Consider the following 20,809-nt stretch of genomic DNA (forward strand, 5'->3'; position numbering starts at 1 on the left):
AACTTCAGAAGGGGAATTACAGGAAAACAATAAAACTTACTTAAGAAAAAAACAGCTGGTCAAAAGGATATAGTTGTGAGCAGTATGAGAACTATTTATGAGGGTTCAGATTAAGTGTACAACTACTCTGCAGTGAGAGAGACTACAAACTGCTTCCAAATGCAGAGAACAGAAGAGAACATGAAAATTACTAGGTTAAATGTGTTGGGTTAACCTGGCCCACAGATGATAAATCAGTAATTCAGTTACAATTAGATAAATGAACTTAGAAAGGCTTCTTTATTGATGTTCAGAGTTGTGTTGAGGAATCCCCATCTTGCATCCTGACAAGAAGGAAGAGCAGCAGGAGAGCCAGGAGATCTCAATGGATGGATAAGGAGCTGCTGAGGAAACTTAGAGGGGAGAAAAAGAAGGTTATGAAAGATGGAAGCAAGGACAGGTGGCCTGGGAAGAATACAGGGATGTTCTCAGGGAAGCTAGGGACCAGGTTAGGAAAGCTAAGGCCCAGTTGGAATTAAAGTTGGCTAGGGATGTGAAAGATAAAATAAAGGGATTCTATAGGTGCGTATCAAATAAAAGATAGACTAGGGACAAAGTGGGCCCTCTCCGGAAGCTATCAGAACTGGCTACCCTGGATTTGGAGAAGACTGAGGTTCTGAATGACTACTTTGCCTTAGTCTTCACTGGCAAAGGCTCTGACTGCACCACCCAAGTTTTGGAAGGCAGAAGCAGGGACTATGAGAATGAAGACCCTAGGACAACTGTAGGAAAGGATCTGGTGTGAGACCATCTTAAGAAGCTGAACTTACACAAGTCCATGGGACCTGATGAAATGCATCTGCATGTCCTGAAGAGGCTGGCGAATGAAGTTGTGAAGCCACTGTCCATCGTATTTGAAAAATCGTGGCGGTCAGGTGAAGTTCCCGACGACTGGAAAATGGGAAATATAAGCCCCATTTTCAAGAAGGGGAAAATGGATGACCCAAGGAACTACAGAGCAGTCAGTCTCACCTCTGTGCCTGGCAAAATCTTGGAGCACATTCTCCTGGAAGGCGTGCTAAGGCACATGAAAAACAACAAGGTGGTTGATGACAGCAAGCATGGCTTCACTAAGGGGAAATCCTGCCTGACCAATTTGGTGGCCTTCTATGATGGGGCTACAGAACAGATGGATGGGGCAGAGCAGTTGACGTCATCTACCTGGACTTGTGCAAAGCGTTCGACACTGTCCCACGTGGCATCCTTGTCTCTAAATTGGAGAAATGTCAATTTGATAGGTGGACCACTCGGTGGATAAAGATGTGTGGCCACACGCAAGGAGTTGTGGTCAATGGCTCAATGTCCAGTTGTTGACCAGTAACGAGTGGTGTCCCTCAGGGATCGGTGTTGGGACCAGTCTTGTTCAAAGTCTTTGTCGGTGACATGGACAGTGGGATTGAGTGAGCTCTCAGCAAGTTTGCCGATGACACCAAGCTGTGTAGTTCAGTTGATACACTGGAGGGAAGGAACGCCATCCAGAGGGACCTTGAGGCACTTGTGAGGTGGGCAGATGCTAACCTCATGAAGTTTAACGAAGTGCAAGGTCCTACACCTCGTTTGGAGCATTCCCAGGCACAGCTACAGGTTGGGCAGAGAAGAGATTCAGAGCAACCCTGTGGAGAGGGACTTGGGGGTGTTGGTCAATGAGAAACTGAACATGAGCTGGCTTCAGTGTGCACTCGCAGCCCAGAAAGCCAACCATATCCTGGGCTGCATCAAAAGGAGCGTGACCAGCAGGTCAAAGGAGGTGATCCTGCCCCTCTACTCTGCTCTTGTGAGACCTCACCTGGAGTATTGTGTACAGTTCTGGTGTCCTCAACATAAAAAGGACATGCAACTGTTGGAACAAGTCTAGAGGAGGGCCACGAGGACGATCAGGGAACTGGAGCACCTCCCATATGAAGATAGTCTGTTCAACCTGGAGAAGAGAAGGCTGCGTGCATTCCTCATAACAGCCTTCCAGTATCTGAAGGGTGCTTATAAGGATTCTGGGGAGGGACTCTTCCTGTGGGACTGTAATGGTAGGACAATGGGTAATGGTTTCACACTTAAACAGGAGAAGTTTAGATTAGACATAAGTAAGAAGTTCTTCACTGTGAGGGTGGTGAGGCAATGGAATGGGTTGCCCAAGGAAGTTGTGAATGCTCCATCCCTGGTGGTTTTCAAGGCCAGGTTGGATGAAGCCTTGGGTGACATGGTTTAGTGTGAGGTGTCCCTGCCCATATATCGTGGTTTAAACAAAAGTCATCCATAAATCACGCAGTCCTTCACTCACCCCCCACCCCCCCCCCTTCTTGCCCTCCGCCTGCTCCCAACGTGGGGCAGGAGGGGTTGAGATAACGACAGATCTGGTTGGATTAATAGTCACTCGTCACAATGCTGATTTATTGGCTCTCAAATTTGTTCCTCTTGATCTCACAGTTTCAGAATGCTGTACATTATTTAGAGCCAGTATTTGCTGTGTTAGTGTTTATCAAGTGTGGGGCTTGGGCTAAGGTTCTTGTTTCACTCTACTTTATGGCAACGACTTGTAATATGCGCAGGATGGACGTGGCCATGGATTTGTACCTGGCCGTCCCGCTGCTCTTCACCGTCCTGGCCCTTGTCCTTGACTCCGTCTTTGTGAGGCTTCTGGGAGCTGAGGGGGAGCGGCCCTGGGAACCGGCAGTGGCCGAAGCGGCCGAGGAGAGCAGCCCCGGGGACCAGGCAGCGGCAGGAGCGGGGCCAGAGGCCGGGAAGGAGGTGGCTGCCGAGCAGCGGGAAGAGGCGGTGGAGGAGCCGGGCCCCGTGGCCAAACCCAGCCCCGTGGTGGCCGAGAGCATCCCGTGGCAGTCGCTCGCTGAGCTCCAGGAGCCCAAGCCCCAGGAGGATGCAGGAGATGATGCAGCACTTTCCAGCAAGGCAGAGGAGGAAGATCTGGACTCAGAAAAAGAGAAGACCATTTTGTCTGATCTCAAAAGTTAAGCAGTCGGGTTTGCGTCTTTTCTAGAGTTAGACGACGATACAGGAGGAGCAGATTTTCCCCAAGGCTGGACAGTCATGAGTGGCAGGGTGTGTGGGACAGTATGAGCTAGTATTTACACCACTGGGCCCCTCCAGTGCTTTGGAAGCATCGGAGATGGAAAGCAGCTGTATGGAGTCCCCAGCAACAAGTTGCAGAAACTGCTGAAGGGGACAGTGAATTATTTTGAGCCTGGTGGGCCCATGGCACTTCAGGCCATCAGGGCAGAGATGGAACATAGAGATGGACTCATGATCGAGGGGTGGACTTAGCAATGGACACTATTGCCCAGGTTATTCATGAGTGTGAACACTGCACAGAGCCTCTCCTGCTCTGAGAGACTGTTACAAGAGATGGAGCCTGACATCATGGATCAGATGGACTCAGCAGCTTTATAGGGACTGGTTCATGCACTAAGAGTGCACTGAGATAAGAGTGATAGTATATTGAAAATGTGGGATTTGAGCATGACGTGAATAGTATGGAATAAGGGGTGGATACTGTCCTGGGTTCAGCAGTAGCAGTTATTTTTCTCCTTCTTAGTGGCTGGTGCAACACTGCGTTTTGACTTTTGGCCTGGGAACAGCACTGATAACACTGATGTTTTTAGTTACTGCTCAAATGTTTTAGTCTGACCAAGGTCTTTCTGAGCCTCATGCTCTGCCAGGGAGGAGGGGAGGCTGGGAGGAAGCAGAGACAGGACACCTGACCCAAACTGGCCAAAGAGGTATTCCATACCACAGCACGTCATGCCCAGGATGTAACGGAGATTTACCCAGAAGGGCTGGGACTGCAGGGTTGGACGAGGTATCGGTCGGTGCTCTGCTGGGGGGATTGGGGCGAGTTATTGGTTGGCTGGTGGTGAGGTGTTGTATTCTTTCCTCTTATTTCCTTTATCATTATTATTATTATTGGTGGTAGCAGTAGTGGTTTGTGTTATACCTTAGTTACTAAACTGTTCTTATTTCAACCCGTGGGAGTTGCATTCTTTTCGATTCTCCTCTTTGTCTGTCTGTGTATAGGGGGAGGGCAAGAAGGGGGGGGAGTGAGTGAACAGCTGCATGATTTATGGATGACTTTTGTTTAAACCATGACGCCATGGCAGGGGGGTTGGAACTAGATGATCTTAAGGTCTTTTCCAACCCTAACTATTCTATGATTCTCTGATTAATCCACCACTTCCCTAGGGAGATTTTTCCAGTGGCTGGTTGTTCTCAGTGTGAAAAATTTTCCTCATGTCCAGTTGTAATCTCTTTAGTGGTAACGAACTTCTGCCCATCACCCCTTGTCTTTTATGTGTGACTTCTTGTTAAAAGGGAGTCTCCATCTGCTTTGTAGCCACCCTTTAAGTGTCAGTAAAACAGTTTCAGAACAAGCAGATCAACAGACAGTGACTATTCCCCTCAGATAGATGATATGCCAGACAGCAGCTCTGAAAGAGTAAGCAACAGTTGAAATATTAACTGTAATATATAACCTCTTGCTTAAATCTTATTTGGAGCCAGGGTACTGGGAATTGGTAGATGTGACACTGCTGCTGCTCAGCAATTGAAAGTAGTGAAATAATCCCAAACTGTCTAGAAATCTCTACAGGAAGACCTTGCGATTAAAGAAAATCAGTTAAAGGACTGGAAATTAGTGTAAGTGAAGGACAAAACCCTGCTCTAATTCCATACATACAGGGATAAGCTCTTTGAACTGTTCTCATTTAAAGCTGTCTTAAATTTAAAATGCACAATTCCATGAAAGCTTGCTCCATAGTGTTAAAAACAGTCTTAAAAGGGTGGATTAATTGTAAGAATATTTAGAAAGCCATCAGAAATAAAGAAATGCTACTATATATATCTCTTACATGCCCACATCTTGTCCCTGATGTCCCAGAAGCATTAGATGTTGTGTTGTGGGGTGCTTAGAAGTCTGGATTGCAAATTGCAAGTTTTATGAGAGACATCTTCAGGACCAGTCTGACTGTTCATGCAGCAAACAGCTGGAGCAGCTCTGTCCCAAGCGAGCCTTCAGTGACCAAGAGGCAAAGCCCTTGGCTTTGAGGATAAGGTGAGAGGGGGAAGCCTCCAAGGGGCTGTGGCCCAGCTTTCTGTCAAGCTCAGTAGCTTGGCTGTTGTGTGTGGGTCAGTAGGGACTTAAAAAACCAAACAGAACACTATTTACAATCAAAACAGTGGGAACAATCCAGTCGAACAGAATTGGTGGTTGCTCTGATTTTACAAGCCTGATAGCAGGTCCAGAAGTCAGAGCTGGTTATCTTTACTCTGTTTTTCTGCTGGTACTGATGTTAGTGTGCTGCTTCATGGCGTTTTTTGAGAGGTTATAGGGGCTTGAGCCTCCGGCTGAATTCCAGGGCTTTTCAGTACAGCAAAGAAGAGGAAGAACAAAACAAAATAAAAACCACCACAAAAAACACTCCTTTGCAACACAAGACTACAGTATTGCTATTATTGACAGGTCCAGTCTAATCTGTCTGTAGCAGAAGGATTTCTCCCCACCATGTTCAGTTCTGTTTTGGACAATCTATTTTTAACTATTGGTATAAATTTACCAGCCAGCTTACACGATGTATAAACACTGGGCAAGAAAAAGGTGAAACTATTGCAAATAAGGTAGCAGCTGAAAATCTGAAATTTGGGATAACTGCCAAAGAGGTCAGTTAAATAGACATAAGAAAGTTGTTAAAATAATTTCCATTTCACAGCCCCATATAACTGAAACAATAAAAAAAAAACCTGTACTGCGTTTAATTCATGCCATTTCTGACAAACAAGTTTTCCAAGTGCAGTTATCACTTTTGTAGTGGAGGAATCCACCACACCTCTACGCAGTATAGTGTGTGCCACCCCTCTCTTGATCTGATACAGTTATTATTTCAAGATTAGCAACCTGGCCCGTTACTACATAAAACATTTGATAACACTTTTGATGTTATTCACTCACTTGACACTGATCATCCAAAACAATTGTAGGTGTGTAAAATTTAGTGTGCAATGCATTTCTGGTTCCTCATCTTGTGATAGTAGACCTCCAGGGCATGGGGTTAGCAGTCAGTTCACCTGGCACCAAGCATACCCAACAGGCAGGAATTTAGTCTGGGGGCAGGAAGAAGGCAGTAGACTGAAGGCATCAAGGTCCTGCTCACATAACTGTTCACCTCCATCTCAAGTCTCATGAGATCAGCTCTCTTCAAAGAGGCAACAGAAGTATAAACTACACAAAACAAATGAACCTGTTGGACAGACCATAGAGACACTTAAGAACATACTCGAGATCCACATTCCTGACCACAGAACAAGCTCTGCGGCTGTCCCCTAGAAACTTGTGCTAAAGAAAGAAAGGAAATTCTATAAAAAAAATAAGGTTATGTATTAAAAAAGCCATGCAACTTGGTTTTCCAGTATCTAATTGCTAACTGGATGGCTTTTAAGGTTAAGCAAAAAGGCATATGAAATCTTTCTAGCTGTATTCCTAGGACAGCATAGCCCATGCACCACATAGTCGAAAACAGGAAAGGTGGGATAAGTGTTCTTATGGAAGTATAGAAAAAAAAAATTGTTTTGTTTCTAAAGCATCATAGAATGGTTAGGGTTGGAAAGGACGTTAAGATCATCTAGTTCCAACCCCCCTGCCATGGGCAGGGACACCTCACACTAAACCATGTTGCCCAAGGCTTTGTCCAACCTGGCCTTGAACACCGCCAGGGATGGAACATTTACCACTTTTTTGGGCAGTCTGTTCCAGTGCCTCACCACCCTCACACTGAAGAACTTTCTCCTTATATCCAATTTAAACTTCCCCTGTTTAACTTTGAACCTGTTACCCCTTGTCCTATCACTACAGTCCCTAAGGAAGAGTCCCTTCCCAGCAAACCTATAGCCCCCTTTCAGATACTGGAAGGCTGCTATGAGGAATGCACACAGCCTTCTCTTCTCCAGGCTGAACAGCCCCAACTTTCTCAGCTTGTCTTCATAGGGGAGGTGCTCCAGTCCCCTAATCATCCTCGTGGCCCTCCTCTGGACTTGTTCCAACAGTTGCATGTCCTTTTTATGTTGAGGACACCAGAACTGTACACAATACTACAAGTGAAGTCTCACAAGAGCAGAGTAGAGGGGCAGGATCACCTCCTTTGACCTGCTGGTCACCCTCCTTTTGATGCAGCCCAGGATATGGTTGGCTTTCTGGGCTGCAAGTGCACACGGCAGGCTCATGTTAAGTTTCTCATGAACCAACACCCCCAAGTCCTTCTCCTCAGGGCTGCTCTGAATCTCTTCTCTGCCCAACCTGTAGGTGTGCCTGGGATTGCCCCAACCCAGGTGTAGGACCTTGCACTTGCCATGGTTAAACTTCATAAGGTTAGCATCAGCTCCCCCTCACAAGCGTGTCAAGGTCCCTCTGGATGGCATCCCTTCCCTCCAGCGTATCAACCGAACTACACAGCTTGGTGTCATCAGCAGACTTGCTGAGGGCACACTCAATCCCACTGTCCATGTCAGCGATGAAGATGTTGAACAAGACCGGTCCCAACACCGATCCCTGAGGGACATCATTCGTTACTGGTCTCCAGCCTGACATTGAGTCATTGACTACAACTCTTTGCATGTGGCCATCCAGCCAGTTCTCTCTCCACCGAGTGGTCCACCTATCAAATTGATGTCCTTCCAATTTAGAGACAAGGATGTCATGCGGGACAATGTCAAACGCTTTGCACAAGTCCAGGTAGATGACGTCAACTGCTTTACCCCTGCCCATCAGTTCTGTAGCCCCATCATAGAAGGCCACCAAATTGGTCAGGCAGGATTTCCCCTTAGTGAAGCCATGCTTGCTGTCATCAACCACCTTGTTGTTTTTCATGTGCCTTAGCATGCCTTCCAGAAGAATCTGCTCCAAGATTTTGCCAGGCACAGAGGTGAGACTGACTGGTCTATAATTCCCTGGGTCTTCCATTTTCCCCTTCTTGAAAATGGGGCTTATATTTCCCTTTTTCCAGTCGTTGGGAACTTCACCTGACTGCCACGATTTTTCAAATATGATGGCCAATGGCTTAGCAACTTCATTCGCCAGCCTCTTCAGGACATGCAGATGCATTTCATCAGGTCCCATGGACTTGTGTAAGTTCAGCTTCTTAACATAGTCTCACACCAGATCCTTTCCTACAGTTGTCCTAGGGTCTTCATTCTCATAGTCCCTTCGTCTGCCTTCCAAGACTTGGGTGGTGCAGTCAGAGCCTTTGCCAGTGAAGACCAAGGCAAAGAAGTCATTCAGAACCTCAGCCTTCTCCAAATCCAGGGTAGCCAGTTCTCCTGATAGCTTCCGGAGAGGGCCCACTTTCTCCCTACTCTGTCTTTTATTTGATACGTACCTATAGAATCCCTTTATTTTATCCTTAACATCCCTAGCCAACTTTAATTCCAACTGGGCCTTAGCTTTCCTAAGACGGTCCCTAGCTTCCCTGATGTCCTGGGTTCAGCAGTATCAGTTATTTTTCTCCTTCTTAATAACTAGTGTAGTGCTGTGTTTTGATTTTTTGGCCTGGGAACAGTGCTGATAACGCCGATGTTTTTAGTTGCTGCTCAAATGTTTGGTCTGGTCAAGGACTTTCTGAGCCTCATGCTCTGCCAGGGAGGAGGGAAAGCTGGGAGGAAGCAGAGACAGGACACCTGACCCAAACTAGCCTAAGAGGTATTCCATACCACAGCACGTCATGCCCAGGATGTAACAGGGGGTTACCCAGAAGGGCTAGGGACTGCAGGGTTGGATGAAGTATCGGTCAGTGCTCTGCTGGGGAGAGTGGGGCGAGTTTCTGGTCTGCTGGTGTTGAGGTGTTGTATTCTTTCCTCTTGTTATTTTTCTTTATCGTTATTATTATTGGTGGTAGCAGTAGTGATTTGTGTTACACCTTAGTTACTAAACTGTTCTTATCTCAGCCCATGGGAGTTGCATTCTTTTCGATTCTCCTCCGGGAGCAGGGGGAGGGCAAGAAGGGGGGGAGTGAGTGAACAAGCTTTGTGGTTTGGGTTTAAACCACGACACCTGACAACATCCCTTTATTCTTCCCAGGCTGCCTGTCCTTGCTTCCATCTTTTATAAGCCTCTTTTTTTTCCCCTCTAAGTTTCCTCAGCAGCTCCTTATCCATCCATGGAGGTCTCCTGGCCCTCCTGCTGCTCTTCCTTCTAATTTGATGCAACACTCCTGAGCTTCTACCAGGTGATCCTTGAATATCAACCAACAGTCTTGGGTCCCCCCCACCCCCTTGGGCTATATCCCATGGAACCTTACTAAGCAGGTTCCTGAAGAGGTCAAATCTGCTCTCTCGAAGTCCAGGGTGGTGAGCTTGCTGCATGCAAATCATTGTTATAGCCTGAATTCTGTTCTTGCTCAGGACTGTTGCAGTTGATTTCCTCTCCCAGTTTGTCACCCAAGAACTTGTATTTTGCTAGACAACATTATAGAAAACCTGTGTTTATGCTCTTAACTTTTCAGCTTTAATCACAGACCACTAAACATTCTGTGATTGACCCTGTATGGAAGAAAGTAATATGTCATTCAAATGATATGGCATTCAAATGATAACCTATGGATTTTTGTTTAAGCCTTTAAAAAAATACAATTTTCTCTATAACAAATTAATACAAAAAGGAAAATGCAATAGGTATGGTTTTACCTTCAGTCTTGTACATTTCTATGCATGATTTTAACTCTTGGAACTGACTACGTGATTTACATTTTAAGTGTTTGTCTTTAATTTATGCCACTCCACTGTCAGTAAGACAAGTTAATTACACCAGTGCTGGTAAACACAGAATGACCTTCTTATAAAGCTAAACGTTTCCGGATTAGATACATGGTGGCATCTCAGGATTTGGTGCCTTAAAGCTCAGTTGTGCAGCTCTTCAGAGAGCTGTTCCAAAGGACTTCCAGGCTGCCTAATTTTGGTAAATACCCAGTATGGCTTCTTTACAATGTTTTTCTCAGGCTGTAAAAACCAGCCTTATCTAGAAATGCTGCTCTTCTGATTTAAACACCCATTTGCCATCTGCTAGCCTGCATGCTAGCTCGGGACTCCTCAGGTTCTAACTCATCCTTTCCACAGCTCCCAAGCATGTTGTGCACAGCCCATCAGACAGCCGGCCCTTGCCCCCAGCCTGTCACCACATCATGCCCAGCACTACCCTGCCCAGCAGCCAAGCTGCTGCACCACAAAGACTGGAGTGCTTTGATCTCGGCTGTTGCCTTCTGCAGGCAGGTCTTTCTTTGAAGCACTTTTACCATCATAGAATCATAGAATCATAGAATAGTTAGGGTTGGAAAGGACCTCAAGATCATCTAGTTCCAACCCCCCTGCCTCACCTCACACTAAACCATCCCACCCAAGGCTTCATCCAACCTGGCCTTGAACACTGCCAGGGATGGAGCACTCACAACCTCCCTGGGCAACCGATTCCAGTGCCTCACCACTCTAACAGGAAAGAATTTCCTCCTTATATCCAATCTAAACTTCCCCTGTTTAAGTTTTAACCCGTTACCCCTTGTCCTATCACTAGAGTCCCTGATGAAGAGTCCCTCCCCAGCATCCCTATAGGCCCCCTTCAGGTACTGGAAGGCTGCTATTAGGTCTCCAGGCAGCCTTCTCTTCTCCAGGCTGAACAGGCCCAACTTCCTCAGCCTATCTTCATACGGGAGGTGCTCCAGTCCCCTGATCATCCTCGTGGCCCTCCTCTGGACTTGTTCCAGCAGTTCCATGTCCTTTTTATGTTGAGGACACCAGAACTGCACATAATACTCCAAGTGAGGTCTCACAAGAGCAGAGTAGAGGGGCAGGATCACCTCTTTCGACCTGCTGGTCACCTTCCTTTTGATGCAGCCCAGGATACGGTTGGCTTTCTGGGCTGCAAGCGCACACTGCCGGCCCATGTTCATTTTCTCATCGACCAGCACCCCCAAGTCCTTCTCCGCAGGGCTGCTCTGAATCTCTTCTTTGCCCAATCTGTAGCTGTGCCTGGGATTGCTCCGACCCAGGTGTAGGACCTTGCACTTGTCATGGTTGAACTTCATAAGGTTGGCATCAGCCCACCTTACAAGCGTGTCAAGGTCCCTCTGGATGGCATCCCTTCCCTCCAGCATATCAACCGAACCACACAGCTTGGTGTCATCGGCAAACTTGCTGAGGGCGCACTCAATCCCACTGTCCATGTCAGCGATGAAGATGTTAAACAAGACTGGTCCCAACACCAATCCCTGAGGGACACCACTCACTGGTCTCCAGCCAGACATCAAGCCATTGACCACAACTCTCTCAACATATAGCCTTCCCAAGCCTTCAGGCTTCCCCCATCCATTTGTTGCTTACAGATTTCCTGACAACAGAAACGGGCACTCTTGGAAGGTATACAATAGGGAGGTGTCTTAGGCAGGAGGCTACGGTCTGTGAAAAGTGAAAGAACACCTTTGCCAGGCACAGCAGAAACAGGACTCAGGCCTTTCATTTAGTCCTGCATGGTGCTCTGACAAATACACAGTGAGATACTCATTAAAATAATTAAAAAAAAAAATGCACACTGGTTGGGTTTACAAATAAGCAATCCTCACAAAATCACTTTGGCAAGTAAAACTACTCTGCTAGAATTTTCTGTTGGTAAGAAGACCAGACACTGCATTTCCCTTACAAGTGGTAGATGTTTCTAATGTAAATCCTTATAAATTCAATAAGTCTGTATTTAGCCACATGCTAAGAATGTTGCCAAAAAAAAGTTCTCTAACTGCAAAAGGGAAGGTATGACGGAGCCTTTGAGGTATGACTGAGCTATAAAACAGCTTCTTGTAAACAAACCCATGATTATTTTAAAAACAACACAACACAAACTAACCTGCAGAACTTTGGCAAATAAAACACCACACGAGCAGCTATTGTATTCCCAGTTTAACATGTTTTAAGGAAGATTTATTGCCACATGGCTACATGTTGATCAGTTTAACACCCTTGCCTGTGGGAACTACAAAGCGTTGCAACAGTATAGTCCAGTTTGCCCTGATGTTGCCAATACAGATACATGTCATCTATCAAAACTTAAAGGAAGTAACCATCCAGGAATTGCAAAATATAGAAGGTGGTTTTATTTAATGTCGGTTTTTATTGTACCACTCAAAGTTTTAGTAGTACTGAACAGCTGCAATATTATATTAGCACAAAGCAATTGTTCAGTCACATAGAAAAGATTATAGCTGTGAGAGGTCCTGTGGTTACAGCAAGCTAAGAGTGCCTGACAGAAACTGATGGGAACATAGTTCTTGTAAGTGAACATCTAAATTCTGTTTAAAAAATAAAATAAGAAGTCTTGTTTTTTAACAGCTGTTTACTTATACATTGTGTTGGCATAATAAAAATACTTGAATGAGGATCCTACCTGCAGTCACACAATTTTCAGTGTCATAGTGAAAGTGAAGTTCATTGAATGAAAGATTTTTTGAAGCCAAATAAATTTTAAGTCTCATGATGCTCAAGGGAGTTGGTTACTACATAGCTCATCTGAACCTTTGGGCTGCAATAATGTGCATTTTTAACAAGCTGTCCTTGCACTCATCCAAGAGAACACCATTGCCATTGACTGACTGATAACAAGTACCTCCTCCATGGTTACATATGGGTGCATGACATAAGGTGATTTTAAAGCTTTCCTAACTAAGTGTCCCTGCCCATGGCAGGGGGGTTGGAACTAGATGATCTTAAGGTCCTTTCCAACCCTAACTATTCTATGATTCTATGATTCTATAATCTAGACTAAACTTGGTTTCAGAGTTGGGTTTTATGCACATTATACATACTTCAGAGCATTCACAATATTACTACATTTTCTTTCAAACCCAGTCATGCTAGTGCTGCAGCAAAAGGTGAAGCTCAGACTGTTGAATACCCTATAAACATTAAGAGCAATCGACACTGCCCATAGATTCATTTTGTTATGCTTCTACCAGACAGGAATGATTAGTAGGAAGCTAAATCCTGCTATGGAAAATGAAGGAAGCATTAAAGGTGGTGAAGTATATCAATATTTTTCTGTGAAGCTACCCAATGGGGAATAGAAGAGTGAAAGCCTAGGTTCCAAGGCTGCTAAGATTTTAAACAAACAGAAACAGCTATCTAGCAAAACAAAATTTCTTATTTTTACTAGGAATGGTCCTTATTCAACAAAAGGATCCCGTTAAATGCCTGTTTATAGAAGGTCTAAACAAATTCATATCAGGGGTTTTCTTTTATTACTGTAATTCATATTCCTGCTGAATAAGACATACTGCATACCTACTGCCACTCAGTCATGGAAAACAACAAACAGGAATGACTGTCTCTTCTATTAAATAATTTTTGTTGTCATCTAAAATTTTTCATTACTATTTAATGTGATAATTTTCATCTCCACTTAAAATATTCCCTTTTCTTAAACTTACCATTGCCCATTTAGTAAAATGGACATTTATGTACCTGCATTTAGAATCATAGAATAGTTAGAGTTGGATCTTTGTCATCTTCCAAAGTCAGTTGGACTGGAATCAGTTGCCCAGGCTTTAGTGTATCACTCCAAAATTGTCATCTGTTGATAACTTAAGTGCTGCTTTATCATATTCACCATGATGTCCATCACTTTTAAGTAGTAACGGTTGACTGATCTCTGCTGAATTTGACACACACACAGACGCACAGCCTGATGTGACCTGCTATTAGTCACTCTTAATTCTTCACTGGAAAAAAGCTGACTCATAACTAAGGAAGATTTTCTTACTGCAGTTTCAGAAACGGAAGTATTCAGAAAACTGGCCAATTAAATAGGTATCTGTGTTAAAAAGAAGTTTAATCCAAGTTCTGAGGAAGTTCCATAAGTAGCTTGAAAGAGCCAATAGTTACTGGAGGTATTTGTTGTGCCTGTAACACCCTTGAACAGGAGGAGTTCCATGGGAAAACCTGTACTAGACCGCCCTATGTTGTGCCTTTCAATTACCTTGTTGTCATGAATATGTACATGCTTATTTTCTTCTGGTGTTTTAGGGATTCTCCAACATGGATTATGGTAAGTGCAAAGTGTAATACTAAGAGAAAATATGACACACCCCCCCCCTCCCTTGCTCAACTGTTACTAAAGTTCCTTATTAATCCTCTGTTACTTAACTGCATCAAGGCTTAGCACTGAAATATTTCTTTTTAAAAGGGATACACTGATAAGTTCTGCCTTTTGGAAAGCATAAACCCAGTCACTTTTTTTTTCCTTTATTTCTAGTGAATGAGATCATAGGAAGAGATATGTCACAGATCCCAGTGTTACACGGACCAACAATGGCCAACCAGTCTGCACATACATGTCCTGGATCTCTGGAGACAAGAATATCTGATGGAATCCAGTAACAGATAAGCTTACAACTAAATGTTTCTTCATCCTCTTCCTCTTTAGACTTACTGTGCTTCCAACTCTGTGGCCTTTATGAAATGGAACAGTGGATCCTTGCAAAGCCCTTTCAGTGGGTTACATTTCTGATGTAGAGACAGAGCATTTTAGTTATAGTTCCTCAAATATTGTAAAGAGACTTCTTAAAATGGACACAGAATCTACACCAGATATTTTAACTGTTTTAAAGTTAAACAAGCTTTGCTTTCTGTATTTAAATAGAATACTTTTATATTGTAAGTGCTTCAGATGTGTGGCGATGTTAGTTTGCTCTTATAATATTCACAGTACTGAATGTGGAAAAAGACTTAATACACATCTTCAGTGTGCTCCTTTCCCTTAGAGGTAGTATAGTTTGTAACTGGTGATTTGTAACACCTTCTGGTCATTTTGGAAAGCCTTTAAAGCTTCTATTGTTTATTTTTTTTAATACAATCTTCCAGTGGCAAATCATACCTGCCATCTGAAGCCAGTGCCATGGAAGCCATTGTGTATATAAATACTGTAGTGTTTTCTTTCTTAGATTCATAGGAAGCAAAGCCAAATGTAGATTTGCACTTGTTTATAAACTGAAAATGTTACTTGATAGGCTGCAAAAAGACCATTCCATCATGAAAGTGTTGGGAAAGGACATTCCAAAATTTAACTTATATAACTTTGTGGATAATCTTCCTGTTCTTTATTAGCACTGGCTCCTTCTTGAAATAGCTTTTTAGAAAGTTACATTTGTAATCTAATTTGAGCAGTAGGATTTTAGATTAAAGAACAGCAACATCAAAGCCATGATAGTTACAGGAGAAATTTCAATATTTGCTGAGGATCTAGGTGTTCCTGTTATCCCTGCAGAATACAGTTTTGAAATCACAGATTCAGTGGCATTCAAGTTTTTCATACAATAAATTGTTTGATCACATGTATCTTTCATATGCTGTATGCCTGACCATGCCACTTGGAAGTCCTGAGGAGATGACAATTACAGTTCCTTAAATTTAAGATGCTTATAAACATCAGTTTGCTAAAAAGTAATTTATTGTGAATTAAGGATTAGGTAGTGTAATTTTCCCTTGTTTAATTGTGAATGTGGGAAGCAGAAACTACCAGAGAAACACACGAGATTCATAGCAGCAGTAAACTTTATGCTGTGCTCAAAAGATGCATTTCCCTTACCTGCATAATATGATACATTTGAGACAATCTGTTTACATAGTTATTAAAAATCTCAGGCCTCTATGATTAGAAACCTAGGAGAGGATCTGAAACTGCCTACACAGGCCACAAATGCTTCCCTCCACCAGAAGACACTGTTGCTTACAAAGCTTTCTAACATGGAACACACAGGGTACAGCAATCATGGCAAAGTAAGATCAGAAATACATGGAACCTCAAAACACTTGAGGGTGTTAGTTCTAGTTCCCCATTTGGGTGAGCCATGATGTTCTAATGAAAATTAAGAGCAAATATACTCTAAAATCTCCAAATATAGAAATTGTATTTGCATTGAAACTAGTTAAGACAATTTGAGACATTTTAGCCGTTTAACATATGTGGAGCACATGTGTCTTTCTGTAGAAAATTTACCAGAGATTCTTAAAGTGACAGTAAAATGGTCTTAAAGTGGATACCAAAATTGCATTCTAATACTTGTGAGAGCAAACAGATTCTACTGCTGTTGCATTTTAGCAGACAGTCACAGGGAAAAATTTCCATTGAGCCTTTTGCAGGCACAACATTACACCTACATTTAAGTCATCGCCCAAGCAATACCATAGTAGTTACAAGTAGTTGTAACTACATCTTTGTAATAATCTGAATCATGAACTTTTTAGAAGACCATACATTAAGCGGGTGAAGTTATAACTCTTTATCATGTACTTCCTTTTAAGAGTGCAGCCTAAGGCTACTATCTTGATGTTTCATAGTTATTTCATATAACTTAATGCAAGGACACTATGTGTGTGCTGGCAATCTTCAGCATCCTTTTTGTGAATGTATTGTTCAGCAGTGCAAATTTTCAAATTTGCAGGAAAAAAAATGGGCAGGGCTGTAATCTGAAAAGTGTGATACTGCAATTGTCCCTCAGCAATGGTGCTTTACTCTGTCCTCTACTCATTTACATTAAAGAACCTAGAAAAGGATTCAGCTTTTCATACTATATGGGATTTATGCTCCTTAATCCTACTGGCACAGACTCTCCTTGTCAGTTCTCCAAGTAGCTTGAATTCACACTGTACCTAAAATATAGGAGCCCAAACAATCTGCAGTTGCTATGCACTAAATTTTCTGATGCCTTTAAATACCTTGATGCCTGTAGACATAGAGATGCTTTCCTATTTAAAAATGAAATTTTTTAAAAAAAAAGCTTTTGATACTAAAGCAGTTTTGTATTTGCCTTGTAAAAGCTTCAATACAGGGGTCATTATTTTAGCTTGTATGATAACAAGAGTAAAGAAAGACTGTTAATCTTACATAATTTTAGTGATATAAAAAGTGCACAACCTCTGAAGGACTTGGGGGTGTTGGTTGATGAGAAAATGAACATGAGCTGGCTTCGGTGTGAGCTCACAGCCCAGAAATCAACCACAAGTTGGTTGGACCTGGGCTGCGTCAAAAGAAGCATGACCAGCAGGTCAAAGGAGGCAATCCTGCCCCTCTATTCTGCTCTCATGAGACCCCACTTGGAGTACTGTGTGCAGTTCTGGTGTCCTGAACATGAGGACATGATGCTGCTGGAACAAGTCCAGAGGAGGACCACGAGGATGATAAGGGGACTGGAGCACCAGCCGTATGAAGATAGGCTGAGAAAGTTGGGGCTGTTCAGCTTGGAGAAGAGAAGGCTGTGTGGAGACCTCATAGCAGCCTTCCAGTATCTGAAGGGGGCCTACAAGGATGCTGGGGAGGTACTCTTCATCAGGGACCGTAGCGATAGAACAAGGTGTAATGGGAGCAAACTAAAACAAGGGAAATTCAGGTTAGATAAAAAGAAGAAGTTCTTCACTGTGAGGATGGTGAGGCACTGGAACAGACTGCCCAAAGAAGTGGTAAATGCTCCATCCCTGGCAGTGTTCAAGGCCAGGTTGGACAAAGCCTTGGGCAACATGGTTTAGTGTGAGGTGTCCCTGCCCATGGCAGGAGGGTAGGAACTAGGTGCTCATAAAGTCCTTTCCAACCCTAACCATTCTATGATTCTATGCAAATTGAATTAAACCACAGAACTCAATAACTGTTGATATTTTGTTGACATCACTTCCTTACCCTTAAGTCCTTTCTTCTCCCCAAGTACTTTTCAAAAACTTTTTAATAATTTAGATTATCCTGAAGGAAAGCCTTAATGATGAGGTAGCTTTTCTATAAGGAGGGTCAAAGGTCAATGTTAAACCAAAAAAATTAAGTGGTAGTATACTCATCCAGGGGGATAGAGGGGTGATTTCTGAGATCACCACAAACTAGCAATCTGAATTTCTGTAGTAAAACTTACGTGTTATCAGGGTAATTACCATCCTTTTTAAACCAAAGAATTAATATAACATCACGGTTTTGTTCCAATACAAACAAAGCTTTGAAATTATATTTTTGATACTCATAAAGGATGTCATTCCTTGAGGTTTGGAAATTGTTCAAATTAAAGTTTTATATTTAAAAATGTGGGACAATAAAGATTAAATTCTAGATGTTTACAGAGCCTTGCATTGTAATTTCATGTACATTTTGTATTTTAAACATTTTTGTAAGTTATGAATGCAGTGGTACTTGCAGAAATAAAGGGAAAAACTTGCATTTAGGCTCTTAAATTATAACGTTCAAATAAATGAAAAGAATGCAAATGCATTGTCCTTTATTTAAAATGCAGACCCAAACACAGGGTGGGAAGAAACTCCCTATTTGTGATGCAACAGTAAACAGCTATGTGCAGTTGTGCTATAGGAAGTGAGGGCCGTTTAACATTCCCCCTAGAAAAGTGGTGATTTTGAAGCAATATGAGAAGAGTTTAGGGCTCAACTCTGAGCCAGCACCAGTGAGCCCATACACACATAATGACCAGCAGTGCTGACAGCATTTCAGCTTGCACAGTAACTGGTGATCTACTTGAAAGTAACTTAAGGTCTTTTCCAACCCTAACTATTCTATGATTATATGATTAGACAATCACAGAACTATTCTGAGAAATTACTCCAGAAATTACTATTCAAGAGAGCACATCATAAACAGTAATTGCCATTCCTGAGGGATATTATCATAGGGAAGATGCAGTTAATCTGTTCCAGAAATAAATGTAAAATTCCTATTATTCTACATAATTTGCCAAATCTCGACTGAATGCTGAGGGAAATGCCTTTGGGAATGACACAGTAGAGTCAGGCCTTATAATCTCTCTCTCATCTCAATGATATTAGCACTACTGAAAATATTTTTATCTCCCTTGAGCTCTGGTTACAGGGTCTTTTACTTCTCTGTAGAATCCTTGTTAATGTACACAAGTTTTCCAAACTCAGCACTGAAGCAGAAGCTCTGGCCTTTGGTTGGCAATACACACCTGCCCAAGCACAAAAAGGAGCAGCAATCACACAGTGATCTCTTACATGTTGCCCAGGGAGAACATGGGCCATCTTGGGATTAGCTTCTTTATCTTAGAATGCACATCCCAACTGATTACCTTCACCAATGTTTTTTACCTATCTATAAATACAGCAGAAAAGGGTGGCTACAGTGCCAGTAAATGAACACAAAGTAATTATATCTGTTTTACTAAAAATAGCACAAGCTTATTTTCTAGTATGATTACCCAGTATATAATTAGCACATACCAGCACTAATAATAATCCATGGATTGACAGCATATACTTTACTGTCAATTCAAGTCTTCTATCAGACACAAATAGGTTGAAGGCTGATTCACCAAGATTGATGGGACAGGAGAGATGATAGGAAATGTAATCATGCCAAGGCATTTATAAAGCAGAGCGTGGCTAACCCTAAGCACTCACACTGACACCTGGATCTGCTGTACTTTATTCCAGGCATTGTGAAAACATCATTTCTACATCGCAGAACGCTGTTTTGTAACTTCAGGTAATTGGAGAGGAGGAATGTTAGTTCCTTTAAAAGAGTAACCAGAAGTTCCTGTTCATTTAGGACTCAAACCCAAAGGAAGTACTGGCAGAAATCAAGGCCTTTTACTTCTCTTACTGCAGATATTATTTCCTTACAACATTCCACCACATTACTTGTGTTACATACAGTGCCACTGCATACTTTAAATCCAGCACTTGCTCCACTGCAGGCAATTAGGGAGGATTGAGATCTTGTCCAAATGGTCCCCCCACCTTTTTTATTTGGCCTTTGGCTTTAATTAATTTACAATATTCAGGAACTAGCCACTGTTGTAGTGATTAAAGTATTAAGGTATGTGAAAGGCCATCTTACTCAGTCCAGCATAGAAAAGAAAGTATTTTAATATATTTCAATTACTGTGCAGTTTTCCATACAGACTTCTCTGGTAATGGAAGTTTATTCTGTCTACTAAAAAGGATAATGTTTATCCATCATTCTTGGCACACAAAAAGCATTGTAGTTTGTCAAGATTTTCTAAGAAACAAATTATTTTACATTAACCTACTGTTACCTACTGTAACTTACCAGTAACATGTTACATGTAAAAGAGAACAGACCTTAAGATTAAGAAGCAATAGAAACAGGATACTTGTTTTGCAAAGACCTCTATGTGCCATGAATTTTGTTTTAGAAAAGATTCATCTGCTAGAGAAGTCAAGCTATACAAGTTGTCTGAGCTGTTTCTGCAAATTTAGAGTGGAGGTTTTGTTGGTTTATCATTATTGACATTTATTATCTTTAAATATTGTCTGGAAACAGAAGAACAAAGCAAGAAACCAGCCTTATTTGTTCCTTACTGTCATTGTTGTGACACTTCCTGGTAAGAGCTGGAAGAGTGTTGTGATTGCTCCCATTACAAGGGCTCTCCCTCCCTACCTACCAAAAAGCCATTCTATGACATTTTTCACTTGACACCTTTATTCATAAAAATACCGAGTTAAACGTTGGCACAATTGATGTATGCTGCAAAGAAATACCTACAGTCATAGACAGAAGAAAACGCCAGCAGCTCATGTCTAAATGAGCAGAAGAGAAAGCACCTCAAGCTGCCCGTGCATAGCTTAACCCATTAGCAAGCACTGGTAACGTAGTTCTTCCTGGAGTCTTAAAGCACTGCAGAAAAAGTTAAACGTTCCATAGAGAAACACTCAGAATGTCTCTCAGAACATGATGGTAGCTCGAGAGAGAACGCCTTCAACACCTAAGCAGGGGGAAGCTCAC

The 20,809-nt window shown here is 42.6% G+C and overlaps 1 protein-coding gene across 2 annotated transcripts in view; it reads left to right on the forward strand.

Annotated features, from left to right (window-relative positions):
* The window catches only part of LOC136004357 (nuclear factor of activated T-cells, cytoplasmic 3-like), a 128,088-nt gene that overhangs the window by 92,678 nt on the left and 14,601 nt on the right, over positions 1-20,809 (forward strand). For both annotated transcript variants that reach the window (XM_065660823.1, XM_065660821.1), the window contains one exon: positions 14,315-19,546. In XM_065660823.1, coding sequence (XP_065516895.1) covers positions 14,315-14,439 — 125 coding nt within the window. In that variant the 3' untranslated portion in view covers positions 14,440-19,546. The remainder of the gene's footprint in view (positions 1-14,314; positions 19,547-20,809) is intronic.

The sequence above is a fragment of the Lathamus discolor genome, chromosome W, assembly GCF_037157495.1.
Source record: "Lathamus discolor isolate bLatDis1 chromosome W, bLatDis1.hap1, whole genome shotgun sequence".
Taxonomy (NCBI): domain Eukaryota; kingdom Metazoa; phylum Chordata; class Aves; order Psittaciformes; family Psittacidae; genus Lathamus; species Lathamus discolor.